The sequence below is a fragment of the Vicia villosa genome, linkage group LG7 (genome assembly GCF_029867415.1).
Source record: "Vicia villosa cultivar HV-30 ecotype Madison, WI linkage group LG7, Vvil1.0, whole genome shotgun sequence".
Lineage (NCBI taxonomy): Eukaryota > Viridiplantae > Streptophyta > Magnoliopsida > Fabales > Fabaceae > Vicia > Vicia villosa.
The window spans coordinates 90,964,318-90,986,399 of NC_081186.1; the positions used below are offsets into that span (position 1 = coordinate 90,964,318).

General features: G+C 31.7%; 3 protein-coding genes across 3 annotated transcripts; all 3 read left to right on the top strand.

The window, feature by feature from the left end:
* The first annotated feature begins 3,392 nt into the window (after positions 1 to 3,392).
* Positions 3,393 to 7,514, top strand: LOC131619669 (uncharacterized). The gene is made up of 3 exons (XM_058890741.1): positions 3,393 to 3,968; positions 4,068 to 5,069; positions 7,113 to 7,514. The coding sequence occupies exons 1-3, from the start codon at positions 3,393 to 3,395 to the stop codon at positions 7,512 to 7,514; spliced, it is 1,980 nt and encodes a 659-aa protein (XP_058746724.1).
* Positions 7,515 to 9,280: 1,766 nt separating this feature from the next.
* Positions 9,281 to 9,958, top strand: LOC131615781 (uncharacterized). The gene is made up of 2 exons (XM_058886939.1): positions 9,281 to 9,412; positions 9,601 to 9,958. Exons 1-2 carry the CDS (start codon positions 9,334 to 9,336, stop codon positions 9,909 to 9,911), a joined length of 390 nt encoding a protein of 129 aa, XP_058742922.1. The 5' UTR covers positions 9,281 to 9,333; the 3' UTR covers positions 9,912 to 9,958.
* A 9,592-nt stretch (positions 9,959 to 19,550) lies between these two features.
* Positions 19,551 to 21,212, top strand: LOC131615778 (protein transport protein SEC13 homolog B-like). Its single transcript, XM_058886936.1, has 2 exons — positions 19,551 to 19,655; positions 20,103 to 21,212. The coding sequence occupies exon 2, from the start codon at positions 20,110 to 20,112 to the stop codon at positions 21,013 to 21,015; it is 906 nt and encodes a 301-aa protein (XP_058742919.1). The 5' UTR covers positions 19,551 to 19,655; positions 20,103 to 20,109; the 3' UTR covers positions 21,016 to 21,212.
* Positions 21,213 to 22,082: the final 870 nt, after the last annotated feature.

Genomic DNA, 22,082 nt, shown 5'->3' on the forward strand with positions numbered 1-22,082 from the left:
TCACACAGAGAGCTCAAACAGAACCCCTAAAAAAATCTAATTCTAAAGGTATCATCATTGTCAAACAAGAAATCTCTAAGAATATCCTTATGAACAAAAATAAATCAAGTGAAAGATTTATAATTGAGACCAAAGCTAGCCAGAATATCAACATAAAAATCGGCCTATCTAAAGATGTGAGTGATCAAAAAATTGGCATAGAGTATACTCACGGCATCAAAGCCAACAAGATTTGATGTACCAAGACACAAGATCCAAATTAAAAAAGATATCACAACAAATAAACATTCCGATTCAATCCAGAGCTTTTTTTCAATTAAAATCTTTAGCTTTTTTGATAATCACCAAAGCCGCAATATATTCTGCAACATCAGCCCTCTCAACACTCAATATATATATATATATATATATATATATATATATATATATATATATATATATATATATATATATATATATATATATATATATATATATATATATATATATATATATATATATATTAAAATAATATTCAAATTTTTTATTTTAAGATATTACGACAATTTTTTCCTTTCAACCAAAATTATGCTCTGTTCCTATTTATTAATATTATAAAGAGAAGAAAATTCATCTTTCCTAAATTTTCTCTTCCTTCACTTTCTTTCCTTTTTTTATTTATAAAAACAGAGTAAATCCATAATATGAGTGATTATTTTTAATTATTTTTGTTTTGACTTTGGTTTAAAACAAATATACACCGTTCATCACCATTTAAAACTTTTTTAATATATTATTTCCATTTGTTTCATATATGTAAATCAAATAAATTTTAACTAACTATACTTTTTTATTTTTTAAGGGAATTCAGGGCCTGCCCAAGAGTAAGGCGGGCTAGGCTCTCGTCTTGGGCCTTAAAAAGAATTTTTTTTAAAGTATTTTAGTCCTCAAAAAATTAAAATTTAATATATTTTTTCAAAAATAAAAAATTTTGTATAGATGTCTCCTTAACTCAGTTGGTAAAAAAATGTTATTTTATTTAGAGGATCTTGTGTTCAAATTTGGTAGGGTTAAAAAAGAGAAAATACTACTATTCTTTTTAAGGTTAAATAAGTTTTTCGTCTCTCTAAATATTTCAAATTTCGTTTCAAGTCCCTCTAAAATTTTCCTTTAAGAATTCATCCCTTCAAAATTTTCTGTCTCAATAATTGATCCCTGGCGTCAAATGCCACTAACGGTTGCTTATGTGGCAGCCTACGTGTAATAAATTTTTTATTATTTATTTTCAGAGTTGGATTACATTAGCTTAGGTCGCATATTGTGGTCCTTATACATTATTGATAAGAATTTCAAAAATATTTCAGAATCCCTAATAGAAAGGTGTGGCACTTTGTCCCCTCCCTCCTTCAACGTGCGGTACTGTAGAGCCTCTGTGGTCCCTCCATTGACGAAGGTTACGAAGCTTGTTGCGGTCCCTAGAAAGATAAGATAAGGCCCACTCCGTTTTGTTTATTCTTTTCAGTAATGACAGTGAAAACGAAAGCAACTGTATTTTGTACCTGAAAAACTAGGGTTTATGAGTTTTCTTAAAAACTTAACCTACTTGTGTTTTTTCTTGAAACGTGTAGGAAATGAGATTATTTAAGGTTGTTTTCTATACGAAAGGCTCTTTTGTAAAGGATGTAGGGTTAAGATATGAAGGGGGACGTTTATGCTGTCAGTGGTCAAGACCCGGATTATTGGTCTTACTTTGAAGCCTGTGACTTAATTAAGGACATGGATTCTTCATTTAAAATCGAAGATGTTAAGATATGGTGGAAGGCTAAAAAGGAATGTCTTAAAAATGACCTTAAACCTTTTGTTAATGATGATGATGCATCAAAGTTAGTTGTGTATGCTGAAGAGAATAAATGTGATGTCGAGTTATATGCAGAGGCAAGATTACCTTGTGGTGAGAAGACTTGCATGAAGAGGTTAATAGAGAAAGAAAAAGGCTATGTTGTTGCTAAGGAAGAATTTCCTCAGTATGAACACAGGTTTTGCCTTAGGCATTTATATGCCAACTTCAAGAAGAAGTATGGAGGTGGTACACTTTATAAAGATCTCATTATGGTTGCAGCAAAGGCAACCTATTTTGAAGCACACGAGGACAAAATGAATCAGATTAAGGAGGTTAGTTTAGATGCATTTGAATGGTTAAATGCTATACCCAAACATAAGTGGTGTAAGCATGCATTTCCATTGTAATCTAAGTGTGATGTTCTGATGAACAACCTTAGTGAATCCTCTAATGTAACCATTTTAATGTAAAGGGATAAACCTATTATCACCATGTTTGAGTGGATTATGAACTATCTTATGGGCAAGTTTGCCAATCTTAGTGAAAAAGTAGAAAATTGCAAGGGAGGGATCATGTCAAAACCCCTCGGGAGGTTAGATAGGGAGATAGAAAAAAGTGCAAATCGGTATATTAATGTTAAAAATAGAACAACTTTAGTATATTAATTAAAATATATTTTATAAATCAAACATACGGTTAATGTATTCGTAAAAAATAGTAGTTTTGACTATCTCTGATATAAAAAAATGAACAATTTTAATACACCAGTTGTAATTGTAATACCTCCTGTTCTTAGTATTATTAATTTCATTGAAATAACGTGCGAGATCTATTCTTACATTCATTTCTTACGTTGAAGTGATACTGCAACATCAATAATGACTATTTATATAGAAGTATCGCAACCTGCAAGCATAATTCTCAAATAAGGTATTTAGGATTTACGACTACAAGATGCAGAAAAGCAAGACTTTAGAAAAGAAGTACAACTTTCTTTTTCTTTGCAAAATCAATACAAAGTTTATGAAACAGCAGTGGTCTTTTTCTTCTGTTGTGGATTTTATGAATTCAAAGAGAGATAACTATTTTTTGGCAAATTAAATAAAATAAAAATATTCTTAATGAAATAATATAATATAATTCAATAATATTTTAGATTAATCAAATTAATAAAGCTATTTAAAACCTAATTAAATTTTAATTTATTATTGATTTTAAATTAAAGAACTACCAAGAAAAGGAAGAACATAATAGAGATATTATATTGGTCATCAAATTTATTCTAACCGATGAGAGAAACATAGACCTATAGACCTATATGCCTTGTGGGAAGCTTGTACAAAATTATCGCAAAGCTATTAGCGGGAAGGTTGAGAAGCGTGTTAGGGAAATTAGTGTCCTTCAACCAAACGGCCTTTGTGCTGGGAAGAAACATAGCAGACAGAGTGCTTTTTGTTAATGAGGTTTTGGACCTAGCAAAGAGAGATAATCGCAGCTGCGTCATATTCAAGGTAGACTTTGAAAAGCCTACGACCGTGTTAGCTGGAGCTTTCTAAAGTATATCTTGATCACGATGGGTTTGGGGACTATTTGGTTAAGATGGATGGAAGGTTGTGTCTTTACAAGTTCTATGTCGATCATGGTTAACGGAAGTACTACTAAGGACTTTACGGTTGAGAAAGGATTACGTCAAGGTGATCCTTTGTCACCTTTCTTATTCGTCTTGGTGATGGAAGTTCTTACGGCATTAATGAACAAGGCAATAGATATTGGAGAGTTTAAGAGATTTAAGATAAAAGATGGAATAGAGGTAAACATGCTTCAGTTTGCAGATGATACCGTCATTGTGGCGGAGGGAGATTCGGAAAATTTATGGGCATTGAAGATAATTTTCAGGGGTTTTGAGATGATGTCCAGTTTGAGGGTTAATTTCCATAAAAGTAATATTTACGGGATTAACGTTGGTGATTGTTACCTCGAAGCGACATCTCTTTTTCTTTCTTGCAAGGTCGATGTTCTTCCGTTCAAATTTCTTGGAGTTTGGGTGGGAGATAGTCCGAGGAAGTTGTCTATGTGGCAGGAGTTAATCTCTAATTTTAATAGAAGGTTGGCAGTGTGGAAAGGGCTGCACCTCAATATTGCGGGTCAGGTATGTTTGATAAATTATGTCCTTAATGTTGTCTCTATATATTCTTTATCTTTCTACAAAGCGCCAACGAAAATTTTAAATGAGATTCGGTCTATTCAGAGTAAGTTTTTATGGAATGGGGGTGATGCGAGGAGATTGATACATTGGGTTTCTTGGGATATCGTTTCCAAGCCTAAGGAAGAAGGTGGGCTTGGAGTTAAGAATGTGGAGGTGATGAATATTGCTTTATTAAGTAAATGGAAATGGAGAATCTTAATGGAGGATGAACCGGTATGGCGCGCTATTCTTGATGCTAGATACGAAAATGTCAAATGGAAGGTCCTCATTGGCGACATTTCCGTCGTGGAGAAGAATGACTCAATATGGAGGAGAGACATCCTTATTTCTAACAATTATTTGTTGTTGCAGGAACCCTCTTTCGTGGCTGTTGTGCACTGTTTGGTTGGGGATCGTTACAATGTCCCATTTTGGTACAGTTGCTGGGAAAAAGGGCAAGTTTTAATCCAGGCCTATCCGAAGTTGTTTGCTCTAGCACGAAAAGATAATATGATAGTGGCTGAAGCGGGCTCGTTTACGGATGGGGGCTGGGAATGGAGTACCGATTCTGTTTTTACGGACAGCAGCAGCATTCCCAACAGACTGTTGGAGGATCTTTTTGACTACATCACGCCGGTTACGCAGCGGCTGGATGTTGAGGACAAGTTCGTGTGGAGCAGTAGTGGGCAGCAGGTTTTCACAGTAAAATCTTGTTATGACACTTTCAAATCGAAGCTCTCCGGACCCCCTCTCAATACTCGCATGGTCAAAGCTTTCAAGCACTTATGGAAGGTAAAAGCACCGCCCAAAATTCTCTTTTTCGGTTGGAGGATTATTCATAATAATAGACTTTCAACCAAAGATCAATTACACAAGCGCGGTATGTCGGATGTTAGTAGAGATCTCAACTGTGTTTTTTGTCTTTCAGAAGAAGAATGTCCTTCGCATCTTTTAGGAGGGTGTGAGGTTGTATCAAAGGTTTGGAAGAAGGTGTACGAGTGGATGGATTACGGCGAGGCTTTAACCTTGGAAGAGTTCAACGAGTTTTTCTTTGTCATGGAGAAGGTGAAGAATTTATCCAAAAGATTTACGATTGCGGTCATTTGGCTAGCAACTACGTGGTGCATTTGGAATAGGCGCAATGCGATTATTTTTAGGAACGCATCATTTAGATTTACCGAATGTATTTCGGACATTATGCTTAATTCTGGGACATGACTTTGTTCTTATTATAGTCTAATGGACCTTTGTAATTTTCACATTTGGAATATTCTACATCTCTCTTGTTTCGAGAAGTAGAAGTTTTCCGTTTGTTTTCATCGGTTGGGATATCCCTTATACTCCATTTAATTCCATTGCCTATTAAAAAAAATCTCTCATCAGAAAATCAGATATATTTTTTGTACTCAACTATTAAAAAGTAAAATCTTATATATTTATGTACTCAATTACTAAAAAGTAAAATATGATAACAATAGAAATTATTGCAGTTCCACATTATTAGTATGTTTGGATTGATTTTTAAAAGACCTAAAATTAATTCTATTGGTGTAGAATTTATTTTAGATAATTTTGAGATGTTTATTTTATTAAAAATAGAATTGATTCTGTCTTGTAGCTTCTGGTTCCTGTGTAATATTTACACAACCCACTTTGCTTCTGATTCCTGTGTAATATTTACACAACTCACTTTTAAAGTGTATGTTGTTGTAAGATAGATTCAATTTTAAAGTAATTTCTAAAAATATATCACTAATAAATATAAATTAAAAAATAAGTTGAATGATCAAAATTACACTAATATATAGCCACGCATTTAATTCCTAAGATATAAAATGGAAAACGGTGAGGTAAAGAATATATGTTATGAAAACTTGCTATAAGTTGCATGTGAAATTAAAACAATATTTTAATTATTTGTCCTTTTCATAAGAAAATAGAGAGTGGAACCCCAGACTATACTTATCCTTTTCATACTAGGAATTCGAAATAGACTCATGAAGACCCTACCATACACCAATTCAATGCTAAGATGCTTAAAAAAGAAAATCACGCTTCTGTGTAAAGTTCACAACACACACATTAAATTAGAACATACTCCTATATTATAGTAAAGATATATGTATGACATCATATTCTAGATCACAAATCCTTTCTTGGGGGAACAGCTATAGTTACTGCTCTAAAACTGACATAAAGTGAAAACGATATGTAGCAGAGTACCACTACAATAAGTTAAAAAATATTAGACTAATTTATTTGGAGTTAAGGGTGTTGTAGTAAACATGCTCTTAACTCTCAAACTGTTATAGAAAGTTAAAATTTATTAGTATTGAACTTACCATTTGTTCGTTTGGAGTAAATCTACAAATACAAATGCAAGTAAACTTAACTAATTAACAACGACAAATTGGATCCTTTATTTATAGTATTGGTGATTCTTAATATAGTATTAAGAAATAGTAACAAACACGTGCATATGCACGGGTTCTGTTCGTTTGGAGTAAATGTACAAGAGCAATTCTTGCATGGACACAACCCTAAATTCGCAATCTTAGGCACAGCCAATAAAAAATAGTATTTTTTGAATTTATTTTAATTTTAATTTTATTTTTAATTGGATTCATGGGGTGGTTGAGATTACGAAAGAGAGAAAAATCAATATATTCATATCACACCAAAAGCCATCGAAGTAAAATGAGTTTTCAAGCTGAATCACAATCCTGATGGGTCGATTGCAAGATATAAGGCAAGACTAATAACTCGAAAATTTCTTTAGAGAGGAGAAGTCGTCTACTGTGAAGTATATGCACCAATAACAAAATTGGAAATTTTTTATTGGTGGTAGCCTTTACATGCAAGCAAGGTTGATCGATATTTCACTTAGATATGAAATCAACATTTTTTAAAGGTCCCCTAGATGAAGTTGTGTATATCGCGCAAACTTTTGGGTTTGTGGTATAGAAAGAAGCAAGGAAAATGCATAGCTTGTAGAAAGCTCTCTATGGCCTCAAATAGACATCTAGAGCATGGAACAATAAAATTGGCTCATACTTAGTCGATTTGGAATTCATAAAATATAGCTATTAGTATTGTGTCTATGTCCAGGTTGATGTTGAAATGTCGCATATCTGGGGAAACTTGTCGTATTTCCTACGGATGGAATTTAAAATTACTAAGAAAGGTATGTTGTTACATCCAAGAAAATATGTCAAAGAAATGCTCAAGAGAATCTGGATGGATGATTCAAATCCTGCGTCCTCTTATGTCGAATCAAATATGAAACTGGAGAAGCATGAAGAGGAAGACAATGTCGATGTTACTTTGTTGAAACAAATTATAAGGTATTTAAGGTATGTGTGCAACAGTATACCTGATATAGGCTTCTCAGCTGGATTGGTGAGTAGATACATGGATGAACCAAATGTGTCACATATGAAGGTTGGAAGAAGAATCCAAGGATACCTAACAGGGTCGACAATCCCACGGTACTCGAGAAAGCAATTGTAGTGACATTATCATCGCGTGAGATAAGGAAGATCAAATAAGCACAACTGGTTATTTCTTTCAAGTATTTGGTGCTCCAATCTAATGGTACTCAAGAAAGCAATTGTAGTGACATTATCATCGCGTGAAACTAAATATATAGCCGGATCCTATGCTGGTTGTCAAGCAATCAAAATCATATATGTGTTGGATGAGTTGGAAAGTGAAGAAACCTCTTGTGCTACAGGTCACTAACAAGTCAGCCATGAATCTTGTTAAGAATCTATTTATGCATGAAAGGAGTAAGCATATTGAGGCTATGTTTCATTTTCGGAGAGAGAAGGTAAACAAGAGTGAACTTGAAGTGAGAAATTGCTCGAGGGAAGCACATTTGGCCGATATTTTCACTAAAGTATTAAAGATCGAAAAATTTCTAACTTTGAGAAAAAAATTAAAACTAGTTCAAATCGATTATGATTAGATTATGTTTGACGATGTGAATTATAAAGAATATGTGGTGATATAATCCAAATTAGTCACTAAGTTAATTTGTCATTCTAGTTACATAGAAAGCAAAGAACCTTGTATATAAATAGTTAATTCAATTTTTTAATACATTCCATAATAAATCCTAATTCAATATTTTTCATTCTCTCCTTCATTCTTTTCTTACCTCAAGTGCCTCATGCACTAATAACATCAAAATAAGTCTATTACCTCTTCCCATCTCTGATTGATGGTAAAATTCAATTTTTGAGAAAAATTTGAAAGATTTAAAAAAAAAAAACTTAAATGAAATTTTAAAAAAAGGAATTACATACATATGCATTCATTTTAGAAAGATCCTTAAACATAAAGATATTTAAAAGAATTTAAAAAAAAAACTCAATATTAAAAATTTCTGAAACATGATAGAGATATGAAAAACTAAATATTTCTATCATGTAAATATAAACATTAAAAAATTACAAAACAAATTTATTACTATGATAAATATGAATAAAAAATACAAAATATTTAAAACTAAAATATAAAAAAAATGAGATAAATATTTAAACAACAAAATCAAATCCACATCAAAATTATGATGAACTTAATCACTTCCTTCAATTAAAACTAAAGGTATGTTTGGATTCACGTTGCAACTCAACAAAATCACGGTGCAATATATTCTCACAGTGGAAATTAAGAAGTTGGTAGTTCAAGATTCAATCAAACGCACGTTTTTCCACCGTGGAAATATTATTTCCAAACACACACTAAGTGTATGTTTGGATTAGCTTTTGGAGTGGCCAAAAGCAATTCTAGATGTGTAGAATTAATTTTGGGTGATTTTGATATGTTTGGTTAGACAAAAGTAGAATTGATTCTGCCTTCAGAATTGATTCTACTTGAAGCTACAATTTATAGCTTTTGCCTCCAGAATTGATTCTGGGTGATTTTTACACTGAAATGTTTTGTTCAACTCACTTTTACATAAATATATCCAAACATAAATTAATTCTACCAAACTCAATTCCGCTAGAATCAATTCTACCAAACTCAATTCTACTAGAATCAAGTCTCGTTTGAATTGTCCTTGAATATAGTCTACCAACTTATTTATTACGAAATTAAATGATGTAGGTGATGTTGCCTTTAAATAATTTAAACAAGTTTGTGATGACAACCTTAAACGTCACACAGACACATTAACATTAACAAAACAAAATACTATTTTCCCTTGTCCATTTATTTATATATTCCATCATCCACATTCTCTTCTTCATAATCTCCATAACCAACCCATTCTCTCTCTCTCAAAACAAAACCCACACGCTGCTTGCTTCTTGAAATTTCTCCGATGGCTTTGCTCGACGAACAACCTACCGGAAACCCCACCGCCGTCAACGAAGCCGCCGTCAACGAAGCCGCGGAACCAGGTTTATTAACCACATTCTTTTTTTTTTTTCCGTATACTAACTCAGATCTGAATAACGTGTGCTGCCTTTTTTGATGTTTTGTAAATTTTATGCTGTGAAGTTTTGTTTTGGTTTATTTTTATGCTAGGGTTTATTTTTTCCACTCATTTTATGCATTTTGAGCAACTCTGTGTACATTTGGTTTTCAGGCAGGAAAATGATGAGAGCTTCATACATTTTAGGCAGCATTTCCTGCTGCATGTTTGTAGCTTCCGCCAAAGGCAGGCTGCTCATCAGCGACGCTGACTTTTTGTTGGCACTTGTATCATACGTCTGTTTCTTTAACACCATCTGCTTCTGCAGCATCACCCGTGCAGAGCACTACTATCCACTCGAAATCAAACAATCCCGGTCCCGCACCATCTCTATCATAAGCTTCGCGTCTAAGATTTTCTTTTTTGCTGCTTGTGGCTCCCTCGGCATTGTCTGTTACCATCTTGTTCTTGCCACATTTACTTAGCTTTACTTTGCATTCAAACATCTATGTACTTAATTTGCCTTATCAAATCCATTGTCTTATCATTCTCACAAATCCTTTATTAATCAAACAGTGAACTAAATGTTATATTTACTGCACTATAATTAGAGTGATGAAGTTTAGGAAACCATTTTAAAGTCTAAGAATCTCTTTTCAACAACTTCACAACATAAAGAATGCAATTAAATTTTGTTGGATTATATAAAGTTTGAGTTTAATAGTATAAAATAATTTTACAATCTTGTCCACTAATAAACTAACAGTTTTTTTTTTGTCATTTAAATAATTTTAAAATAAAAAATGATTTTACAGAATACATATTTATTGGACAGTTGATCTCCTATTTTTTCATAAAATTTTCCAAAAATAAGTGATAATTTGTCTGTTCAACTCCCAATTATTTTTTTTGTTTACAAAATTATTTTTAAAAAGTACTAATAACATAATAAAATATGAGAAAAGGGTAATACACTCACAGTGTAAAATATAAAAGTAAATAACCTAAAAAAAGATATGAAAGGAGTTGATGAGAAAGGAGTTGATGAGAAAATGACATGCCAACTAATTTATAATCTTAGTTGTCCAATACAGCAATCTCAACAAATCTGATATATTTTTATACTCAACTACTAAAAAGTAAAATCTGATATATTTATGAACTCAACTACTAAAAAGTAAAATAAGGATAACATTCAATAGAACTATAACAGCTCGTTATTAATATGTGTATGTTCAAAGATAGTTTCAACATTTAATGTAATTTATAAAAAAAATGATTCATAAATATAAATTAAAAAATAAGTTGAATTATCAAAATTACACATATAGCTACGCATTTAATTCCACATATATGAAATGAAAAACGAAGTAGAGAATATATGGTTTGAAAACTTGCTATAAGTTGCATGAGAAGTTGAATTATTGCCTGTGGAATTAAAACATATTTTAATCAATGTTTGTCCTTTTCATTCTATGAAAATAGACTGGTGATGAAGACCCTACCATAGTACCATACACCAATCAAATGCTAACATGCTTAAAATTCAATACATTCCATTTATTAGTAGGTAAAAAAGGAAACCATGCTTATGTGTAAAGAGGTGAAAACGATATGTAGCAGAGTACCACTACAATAAGTTGGAGTTAAGGGTGTTGTAGTAAACATGCTCTTAACTCTCAAACTGTTATAGAAAGTTAAAACTTATTAGTAGTATTGAACTAAATATACAAATACAAATGCAAGTAAACATAACTAATTAGCAAAGAAAATTTGGATCCTTGCTGATTCTTAACATAGTATTAAGAACATATCCAATGTGAGACTCAATAGTAGTATATATCTATAATATGTTTGACAATTTTATTATCTCATTTTATTTATGGTGTGATATTACTTAATATTTATCATAATACGGAAATTCTTCATTTGTCTTAAAGGATCTAATTCTTTATAGACTAGTATATTTACATCAATTATAGACTCGCTTATTTTCATCAACTATATTATGTGTTTATCACTAAAAAAAATTATAATTTAACTCTTTTAAATAAAAATAAAATAATTATAATATATTTATGATACTTATCAACTTCTTACATTTTATTCTAACAACTACGTAGACGCAAAATAAATGTTTATGACATTATCATTTATCAACTTAATTTTGTTAGGTAAGTCTGAATACAAACTTTGGTGGAGCTATAATCACAAGCATTTGTTATATTAGGTTTGAAGCAGAAATATAACTGAAAATGACAATGCTGCTATAAAAAGCCAGAAGGAATCATTTTCCTAAAACAGAAAAAATGACCATGGACCACATTTCAAATAAAGGAAGAGACGAGAACAAAACTCAATAGTATGATGGAAATTGTAACCTAGTTAGTATAATCCCTAGGTAGGTTGAAACTTGAAAGTGTATCTTTGTTCTCTTTGAGGGATGAAGCTACATAGTTATGTAGCTTCTCCAAACTACTAATTAATACTACATGTCGGAGAGTAAGGCATTTCCCCTAATAAATAGTACTAGCAGCTAGTTAGGTTTGGTACGTGACATGCAGCATATATTCTCATATGCCTTTTTATTTATTGAACTTCAATTCTCTAAACAAAAGATTAAAAAAAAAAATTAAAATTAAATTTTAAGTATTTCTACCGTTGTAAAAAAGGGACTAGTAGTAATGACATATTGGGTTTGGAATGTTGGTATTGCTCATTAATGCCTTAAGTCAGCCTTCTAAAAAAAAGTACAACTAAATTGCCAAAAACACCAAAATCTTACTAAAATCTAATTAGTTTAACACTAACACAGATAACTATATAGTATAATAGCTATTTTCAACAGTAAAAAATATTATGACCTCCATTATTAACTTGAAGTACAACTTAAAAGTATCAATTGATTTAAGATTTTTTTTTCTAATGATTTAAGTTTTTTTTTTTAAATCAAGTTTATTTTATAGTTAGGGTATTTTATGAACTAAGTTTTTTTAAAAAGTTGTTAACTGAAATTTATTGTTAAGATATTTTATGAATTAATTTTATAAAAAGTTAAATAATTTAATGTAGGTAAAAGAAATTATATCAATTCAATATTACTTATTAAATTTATTAAAATTTAATTGTAATGTACTGACAGTGTATAGAAGTTTTACACTGTCAATTAATCACAACCGTTGATAAGTTAGTAATGTTTAACTTTTATTTTAATTTTTTAAAAAGTAATATAATTTAATGGTCATAATATAGTGATGGTATAAAAATATTTACACTCACAATGCATAGCAATTAAACTCAATTTATTATTGAATCTTTAGAAATAAATCAACCAGAAGGTATTAATAGCAACGTATTAAACATTATATATCAATATTTTTTTTCTCTCTTAGTTTTTGATTTTACACACTTATACAATTTTAAAAATACAATAATATATTTAAAATAACGTACAAATAGACACATTTTAGACAATAAATTCTTTTCGTGGTGAAGACAACAATTTTAAGCACCCAAATATCATTTCACATTAAAACAATAGTTGTGTTATTTATTATAAAGCAAGTCAGGTAAAAAAAATACAAGAATTCATATGTTGTAGTTGTTTAATTAAAATAGAAAATTTTGTAGTTGTGCTATCTATCAATGGATCCCATCTAATCAATGGATAAAGTAGAAACTTTTTTGTGCTATATATTAAAAAAAGTTTAATAATTTGAGGGGTTCAGCGGCCCTTACCGCTCCTTTGTTAATCTACCACTGTTTATAGTGTTTGGGATCCGCAATAGACTTGAAAACGGAGATGTTCAATCACAAGAAAGCATAATTTAAAGAGATATTTACTAAGTTGTTGAAGATCAGGTGTGTCAATAATCAAGAGGCCAATACTCAATCTTTGTTGTTTTAATGATTATTCACATTCAAATTTAATCGAGCCGTCTCCCACAACTCACGTCTGAAAACATGGGGTGGTTATAATCAAGGGTGGATCTACAGTACGATCAGGGTGGACCTATGCCCGGGCTCCACCTGGTCCAATTTTGTTTAGTTATATTATATTATTAAAGTTAAGTAAAAAAAAAATTTTAAAAAAAAAGAGAAAAAAAACGGAAAGGATAAAGAACCGAAACGCAAGAGGAGAAAAAAAATCGCTCCCTCCGTCGTCTCCATTCCTCCTGTTCGTCTCCCTCCCTCCGTCATCTTCTCCATCCCTTCGTCAACTCTCTCATTCCATCAACTCCCTCCCTTCGCCGCCTCCGTGTCCCTCCTTCTGTCTCTTCGACTCCGTCGACTACAATCTCTGGCTTCCGATATATAATTTCTCATTTGTCGATTTTGTTTCTGGTATATAGCTCTGTTTTGATTTGATGAGGAGATTTTGTTGTTATTTAGGTTATTTTCAAATTCACAATCACAAATGTTCTAGTTGCAGGAAGGGGCGTAAGCCGTAAGAAAATGTATATAGCTATTCTTGGCCTTTTTAATGTATATAGCACATTGTATACAAACAAAAAGACATTTCTTGTTTAGATTTATCTTTATTTGTCTTCTAACTTTACCGAGTGTGTTGTGTTGTCAAAATAATGTGGTTACTAAGTGTTTTGAATAATGTGGTCACTTGTTGTGTTGTCTTTTTATTGTGTTGTCAAAATAACGTGGGTACAAACAAAGATTTTCACATGCATCAGTGGAGTTTGCATCTTTAAGTTTTATTTTAGAACTTTGAGGACAAGGTTCGAGTGAATCCCGCGGCAATGATAGAGAGATTAATAGAGTAATTTAGTATTAGTTAAATGAGTTTTATTAGTATTTTGATGTATTGAGAGTTATTTTATATTATGATGTTTTCTAGAACATTCTTAGGATAGTTTGGGCTTTTAATAGTTGTTGGACTTTTAGGTTAGATTATCTATTAGTGACATTATATAATGTAGTGTCTTTGACACATTTCGGATATGAATGAAATGAAAAAGTCTTTAATTTTCTTAGTTAACTATTAACAAACCCATGCATACGCATGGGTTCTGGTTTGATACACGCATTTGTTTACATAATATACTTATTTTAAATCAAAAACAAAATTTGAATCAAAATTTTTTGATCATAAATATAATTTTTCGTATATAAAAATATTTAGATCAACAATAAATTTTTCCTGTATACAAATATTATTTATGTTTAGGTATCATTTAGAAAAATATCTGGATCAATAGTGAATTTTTCGTATATAAAAATATTTAAATTAATAATAGATATTTTCCCGTATATCATTTTTTAATCACAAATACCATTTTTCATATATAAAAAATATTTAGATCATTAATAAAATTTTCCCATATAAAAATATTATTTATATTTAGGTATCGTTTAAAAAAATATCTAAATCAATTGTAAATTTTCGTATATAAAAATATTTAAATCAATAATAGTTTTTCTTTCCGTATACCTTTTTTCAATAAAAAAATTTTGGATCATAAATATCATTTTTCATATATAAAAATATTTAGATTAATAATATATTTTTCTCATATAAAAATATTATTTATGTTTATGTATCATTTACAAAAAAAATATTTGAATCAATTGTGAAAAGAGAGATAGAGAGAGAGTGAGGGAGATGTAATTATATTGAATTAAGGTTATATCAACACTATGCATATGTATAATTATACTAATAAGAGTGTAACTCTCCTAACTCCTCCTCCTTTATATCATACTCATCTCTTTTAACATACAAGAAAGAAATACAATATTTTACCGTTTTGATTTTTCCTTCTAAATTCTGAGTGTAATTTTGATGCCATAATTTCAAACTTCCCTTTACCAGCTCCAATTTCTCTTTCAAGACAAAACCTCCCTAACCATCCACCTGAAAAGATAGTCATTATTCCTTCACAAACTCATTGTAGCCTGGTAAATCTGTCTAACATTTTCACATTGTTGTTGCCCTAGGACCCCAGTTCTCTGTCAATAATCATCAGAATCAGACGGTGACCAAAAATAGTGTGAGTATGAGCCACCTGAATGCAATTCGGCCAAAAAAACCCAAGCATCCAATAATAAAAACGATCTAGACGACTTATAGAAAGACTGCCACCCCCCCCCCCCCGATACCACGTGAATCTTCTCTTATTTAATGGTACATCAGCTAGAAAGTTGTCTTCAATGAACTGGTTAAAATGAGAATAATCCTCAACTCTGTCAACAGTTATTCTACTTCTTATTTCCTCAATTGATCGAATAACATTAAAATCTCCATTCATACATCAAGTGTTCCCTTCATCATCATTAATCAGAACACCCAAGTGATTCCATAAAGATAACCGACCACCACTATCAAAAGGAGAATAAACATCTGCAATAGGAAAGTCATGCCCTAACTTTCTAAAACACCCTTTTATAATTAAAATATTTTCAATATTGAATGAAAATTTCACAGCCACCTCACTAATATTCCATAATGTCAATAAACCTCCAGATGCCCCTACGGAGGGCCAAAAAGAATAGCCTACCTCAGAGGATCCCCAAAGATACCTACACATAGCATCTTCGATCACTTCTAATTTCATTTACTGAATGGTCATGTTTAGTGGACACTTCTCTCTCACCAACCTTTGAAACCCCCTCCCCTCAATGCCTCTTTTCCTAACCACCTTACCGTCTCATTAAAAGAAACATTCTTCATTATATCCACCCTACTCCCTCTCCATAACCCCAAAAACACCATAGCATAAAACTTCATTTTCAACCCCAATAACTTTATCCCTTCCACCTCACCACCCTCACATCCTCCCTAATTTTTAATCCAATCACCTCTTCCTCATAACAAAACACTGAACATATTTGAACAATCACCCTTGATCTTTAACCCTATAGATTTTCCAATCACACAAACATCATCAATAACCTCTTAAGGCTTACCATATACCACCATCCAATTTTTCCAATCCTCATTGGAAAGCTTGAAGCTTTAGAACTCACTAACAAATAAACCCCCTCCTTATCCTTAGAAGAAGGCCTCGATGACCTACTAGCAGGGCCGTCTTTGAGGGTGTGCAAGGCGACCTACAGCACAGGGCCTCACACTTCTTCATGTTTAAGCTATGGCGAAAAGGGCCTCCAGTTATATATTTCACTGCTAATTTAGGCTTAAATAGGGCCTCTTAAAAAAAATTCACGATTCAACTGAAGATAATATCAACTTCTGACACAGGGCCTCTCAAAAGTGTGAGACGGCTCTGCCTACTAGACAACTTTTTTTTCTCCCTTTAAGAAATTAAATTAAATCAAACCTATCTTTAGTTGATAACCTTGCGACTATTTTCATATCAAGAAAAAATGAAACAAAAATCCTATTACAAGATTTACACATGCATCTCCCATTATCCTGGTTACTATGAATAGTTCCAAGTTTATCACCCTAAGAACATATTTCCTCCATTTTTCTTTCTTTTGATAAATCCATAACTCGAAGGATCGCGTCGTTCATATGAAGTTTTTAAATTAAAATCTTCCTAAGGTCACTCCTCCCCGCCTCTTTGCATTTCATTTGCATCTACTGACCCTTCAACGTGTAGTTGATTCACGAGGTTATCAGCCAAGGACACATCTTCAAACTCACAGCTCGATTCAGTACCCTGTAACTAATTTTCTTATTCATATTCAACTAAACACGTGTCATCTGCTAATCCAAACTCTAGATCCTCCCCCATTAAAATGAAATGGAATAGAGTACTATTCATTATTTAGATATTCTATAATATATATATATATATATATATATATATATATATATATATATATATATATATATATATATATATATATAATCATCTTTCTTTTTTTAAGATCTAGTTACAAATAAAGAGAAAGTGGACAGACTAAAATAAATTATAAATATTTTATTTCTTTTTTATTCTCATTTTAAAAACTGTGTTATGTAGAATTTACACATGGTTTATTCATATATTCTTTTTTGGCTTAAATAATATTGTGGTCCTGTAAGTTAACGAGTATTTGCATTTAGTTCGATATTGTTTGGCCCAACTTTTTATCTATTTTTCTTCTCCTTATAAGGAGATGGAGGGCCAAACACAAATTTTATAAAGCTCTTATAAAAAAAAAGTAGTTTTTTTTAAGACCAAAAATTGAATAAAAGGAGCTTGTAAAAAAAGCGTTGAAACCAACTTTTTTCGAAGCTTAAACCATGTCGTCGCGGTTCGAATCCCAATGAAAGCACTTTTCTTTAAAAAAACAGCACTTGTGCAATAGACGTAAGTTTTTCAATTTTTTCTATGGTTCATAACATCTAGAGTTATATTTTATTTTAAATCATCATTTTGGTAGATACTAGTATTGTCCAACTTTTTGTTTGTTTTGTATATTATACCTTATACTATACACTAAATTATATATGTTAATAATAATGATTTTCAATAATAACATTATGAATTTCTTGTACTATACACTAAATTATATATATGTTAATACAATAATTAATCAATACACATTATATATATACAACAACTTTTAAATTAAAAATAATTTTAAAGTTTAAAAAATAATTATAACCAAACAACTTTAACTTTACTTTAAAAGCTCTTATTTTTTAACTTTAACTTTAAGTAACTTTTAAGACTTAAAAAAGTTAGGTCAAACGAGCTCGAATTCATAATTTTTTTAGGTCTAAATCCTTATATCTCATGTTTGTGTAGCATTTTATCTCTGACGTTAGTAGTCTGTTAAAAAAAACGTAGAGTAGGAAAACCGAAGTGACATAGAATGGCCTTTTATTTTTCTTTTCTTAATATTTTGCAGATGTGGAATCAATATTTTGGAGGTCATTTAAAGGAGGACTACATAAAAAAAATACCATTTGCTTCATCTTCTTCCTCTTCAAAAAAATGTAGTTTTTCTTCTCTCTTTGTAACAGGTTGTTGTGTTTTTCTTCTATGTAACATGACAACACCATCTATAGGTAATTACTCTCATTCTCAGATCCCTGTTTGTGGTTGCCATAAGGCAATGTAGATGTTCATCTCAAATTCAAGTGAAAACCCTAAAATGAAGATTATGGAAATATGCAAATTCGGGTGTAATATCAAGTTGCAAGCTATTCTTGTGGGATGATGAGCTTCAGTGCAACATATCAAGTGAATCGAAAAATTCAATTGGTTGCAATTTCTCAGAAGTTAAGCAGGATCTAGGTTGCATAATCAAAGACGTTGAAGCTAAGAAAAAACAGAAGACGAAATTGAAGTTGGAAAACGAAAGGAAAAAGGCCAATTTGTTTAGGATGTTGATTTTGTCATGGTTTTGTTCTTTGCTTACCAAAAATGGTAGAGAGGTCCATATTCACGACATCTGTAATTTTTTATGTTTTAGTCCCTATAAGATGGTTATTTGTTGAATTTCATCCCTATATTGGTTAATTGGTTAAGAATTCAGACCCTGAATCGTTTTAAGACATATAGGAGTATAAGAGCTAGGTTCAGCAGGTGCTTCAACTGTTGTTTGAACATGAGCAGATAAAAGATAGTTAGGTTCAAAAACTATTATACCAGATGGTACACAAGTACTCTGAGTTGGTACAAATAAATGCAACGAACAGATAATGCAACATAAGATTAAAAGATAAATGCAAAATACCGCAAATGAGATTGTCAACCCGAAGGGTCTCGTCGTCATATTGTGGTTGTCACCTCACATTCGCCTTCACCGTTCTCCAATGGCCACCACACTTCTCCTCCCAAATAACGACTGATGTCAAAAATCTTTTTCTGAATATTTAGAAAGGTTTTAGTGTTAACATAAGTCATTTGTCACGTCTGTTAAATATTAAAGATAAGAAAAATAAAATGTTATTCCATCCACGTCAATATCGTTTTCCAACTAAGCGTTTTTTAAACAAATTACTAACGCCAGAGACGAAATGCAACACAAACATGAGATATGAGGACTTAAACCTAAAAAAAATTTAAGAACTAAACGCAAAAATTCACTAACTTAGAGGGAAAAAAAATACTGTTTAATCCTATTTTTTTATTCTGTAAAATTTTATTTAAATAAAAAATAAAAAGAACTATTGAAATTAAATCCGTAAATAATAAAAATTGAAACTAGAAAAAAAGTGCACTAGTATTTAACAGTTAAAACAAGAAAAGAAGAAAAAATAGTCAAAAATAAGATCAAAGCAAAAATACACTACGCACTGTTCTCTCGATTTCTAGGTACTCTCTTTCTCTCGATCTGTAACTAGATCTTCAATTTCCCTTTTTTCTCCGCTTCAATCTTTCTCTATTTTCAATTTCACCAATCGCTTAATTTTCAATTCTGGGTTTCGAATATCAAATCCCCAAATTTTCTGTATTTAGGGTATAGGGTTTTATGCTATTGTTCATGATTTGGATCTTGTTTAAGTAGATTGTTATTCAACCCACTGAATCTGTAGTCTGTGATTTTCATCTTGCTGTTTGAATTGAGATGAATTATACAACATTGGGGATAGAAATTAAAAATTTATTATACTGAGTCTTTAGGGTTTGATATTAGTTTGAATTGAGATGATTTTTATAACATTGGGAAGGAAAATTAACTATTTGTTTGGTTTGGTTTGGTAATTTTTGGTTTAATTTGTAAAGACTGGATTTTACATTGATGTGTTGGTTTGATTGCAGAAAAATAATGCCTGGTCAAAAGGTTGAAACGGGTCATCAAGACACGGTTCATGATGTTGCGATGGATCACTACGGTAAACGATTGGCTACGGCTTCTTCAGATCATACGATTAAGATAATTGGAGTGAGCAACTCGGCCTCACAGCATTTGGCAACTCTTACTGGTCATCAAGGACCTGTTTGGCAGGTGACGTGGGCTCACCCTAAATTTGGTTCTTTACTTGCGTCGTGTTCTTTTGATGGGCGTGTGATTGTATGGAAGGAAGGTAACCAAAACGAGTGGATCCAAGCTCATGTGTTTGATGAGCATAAGTCGTCTGTGAACTCGGTTGCTTGGGCGCCGCATGAGTTGGGTCTTTGCTTGGCTTGTGGTTCATCGGATGGGAATATTTCGGTTTTTACTGCACGAGCAGATGGTGGTTGGGACAGTTCAAGGATTGACCAAGCTCACCCTGTTGGTGTCACTTCTGTGTCGTGGGCTCCTTCCTTGGCACCTGGCGCTCTTGTTGGTTCTGGTTTGCTTGATCCTGTACAGAAGCTTTGCTCTGGTGGTTGTGATAGTACTGTGAAGGTGTGGAAGCTTAACAACGGGCATTGGAAGATGGACTGCTTCCCTGCTCTTCAGAAGCATACTGATTGGGTTCGAGATGTAGCTTGGGCACCGAATTTGGGACTTCCAAAGTCTACTATTGCAAGTGCTTCACAGGATGGGAAGGTGATTATATGGACAGTGGCCAAGGAGGGGGATCAATGGGATGGAAAGATTTTGAACGATTTCAATACCCCTGTTTGGAGAGTTTCGTGGTCATTGACTGGAAATATATTGGCTGTGGCTGATGGGGGTAATAATGTTACATTATGGAAGGAAGCAGTAGATGGAGAGTGGCAACAGGTGACAACTGTGGAACCATAGAATCTGATCTTTGATGTCTACTCTTTGTTTATTGAGTTGAGATTATGGTTAGAAATTTGTTTTGAAATTATAATTGTAACACCTTGTTTCTATGCGTATTATATAGTTGAGGAGTTATGTTTTGTGATACCTTTAGTTCCTTGAACATTGTGAACCATCAAACATACATTATGTGTTTTCAAGAATGAAGTTAAACAGCTTGATTTGTTTTTTTCTTTATAGATAACAAAGATCTTTTTCAGGTATACAATGTGAGGTTTCATTACAGTTTTGGTATTATATTTACATCAGTTTAAATTTGTGGCTATTGCATATAATTTTGGGACTCGTGGTTCATAAGTTATAACCTCTGGTGCATATTTGGTAAGGGTTCATATCTTTTTAGAGTAAGTGTTAATGATTGATAATCTTTAATTGATAGTTATTGTTTTCTGTTGGCTGAAGTTTGTTGCTACTGTATTGCTTCATTCCTTGTATTGTATGTAAGGCATAATTTCTGGAAATATCCATCATACAACTAGATTAAAGAACTTTACTATTAATTCCCATAAACTTTTACTAGATTAAATAGCTTCCTCGGTAGTTTATTTATTTGATACTACTAGTCTTGGTTTGTTTTTGTATCTTTTTTTGGGATACTTTTTAGTTCTCAATGTTTCTTTTGTGGTTATACTATTTATTATTTATCTTTGGTGTGAAGGTGTAAAATTGGGAAGAATCTCCAGTATCTGTGTAGTATCACTATTTTATTTTTGACAAGCTGTTTTATGAGCTGATGTTTAGTTCTATATCAAAATATTTTGGTCACTACACATGTTGGAATTTCAATAAGGGATAGATTTGTTGTTTAAATAATATAAAAAGATTGATCAATATCATTAAACATTGTGATTGAGAAACACACAAGAAAATTGAACACAAGTATTACATTGCATAGAAGGAACACAAACATTATGAGAAACACATCTTACATGACCTTATACTTGCAATTTCTCAATTCACCTATGGTGAAAATTAGCCCTATGTTTCGAATTCAATAAAAAAAGTAAGACGTCATACACTCAAAT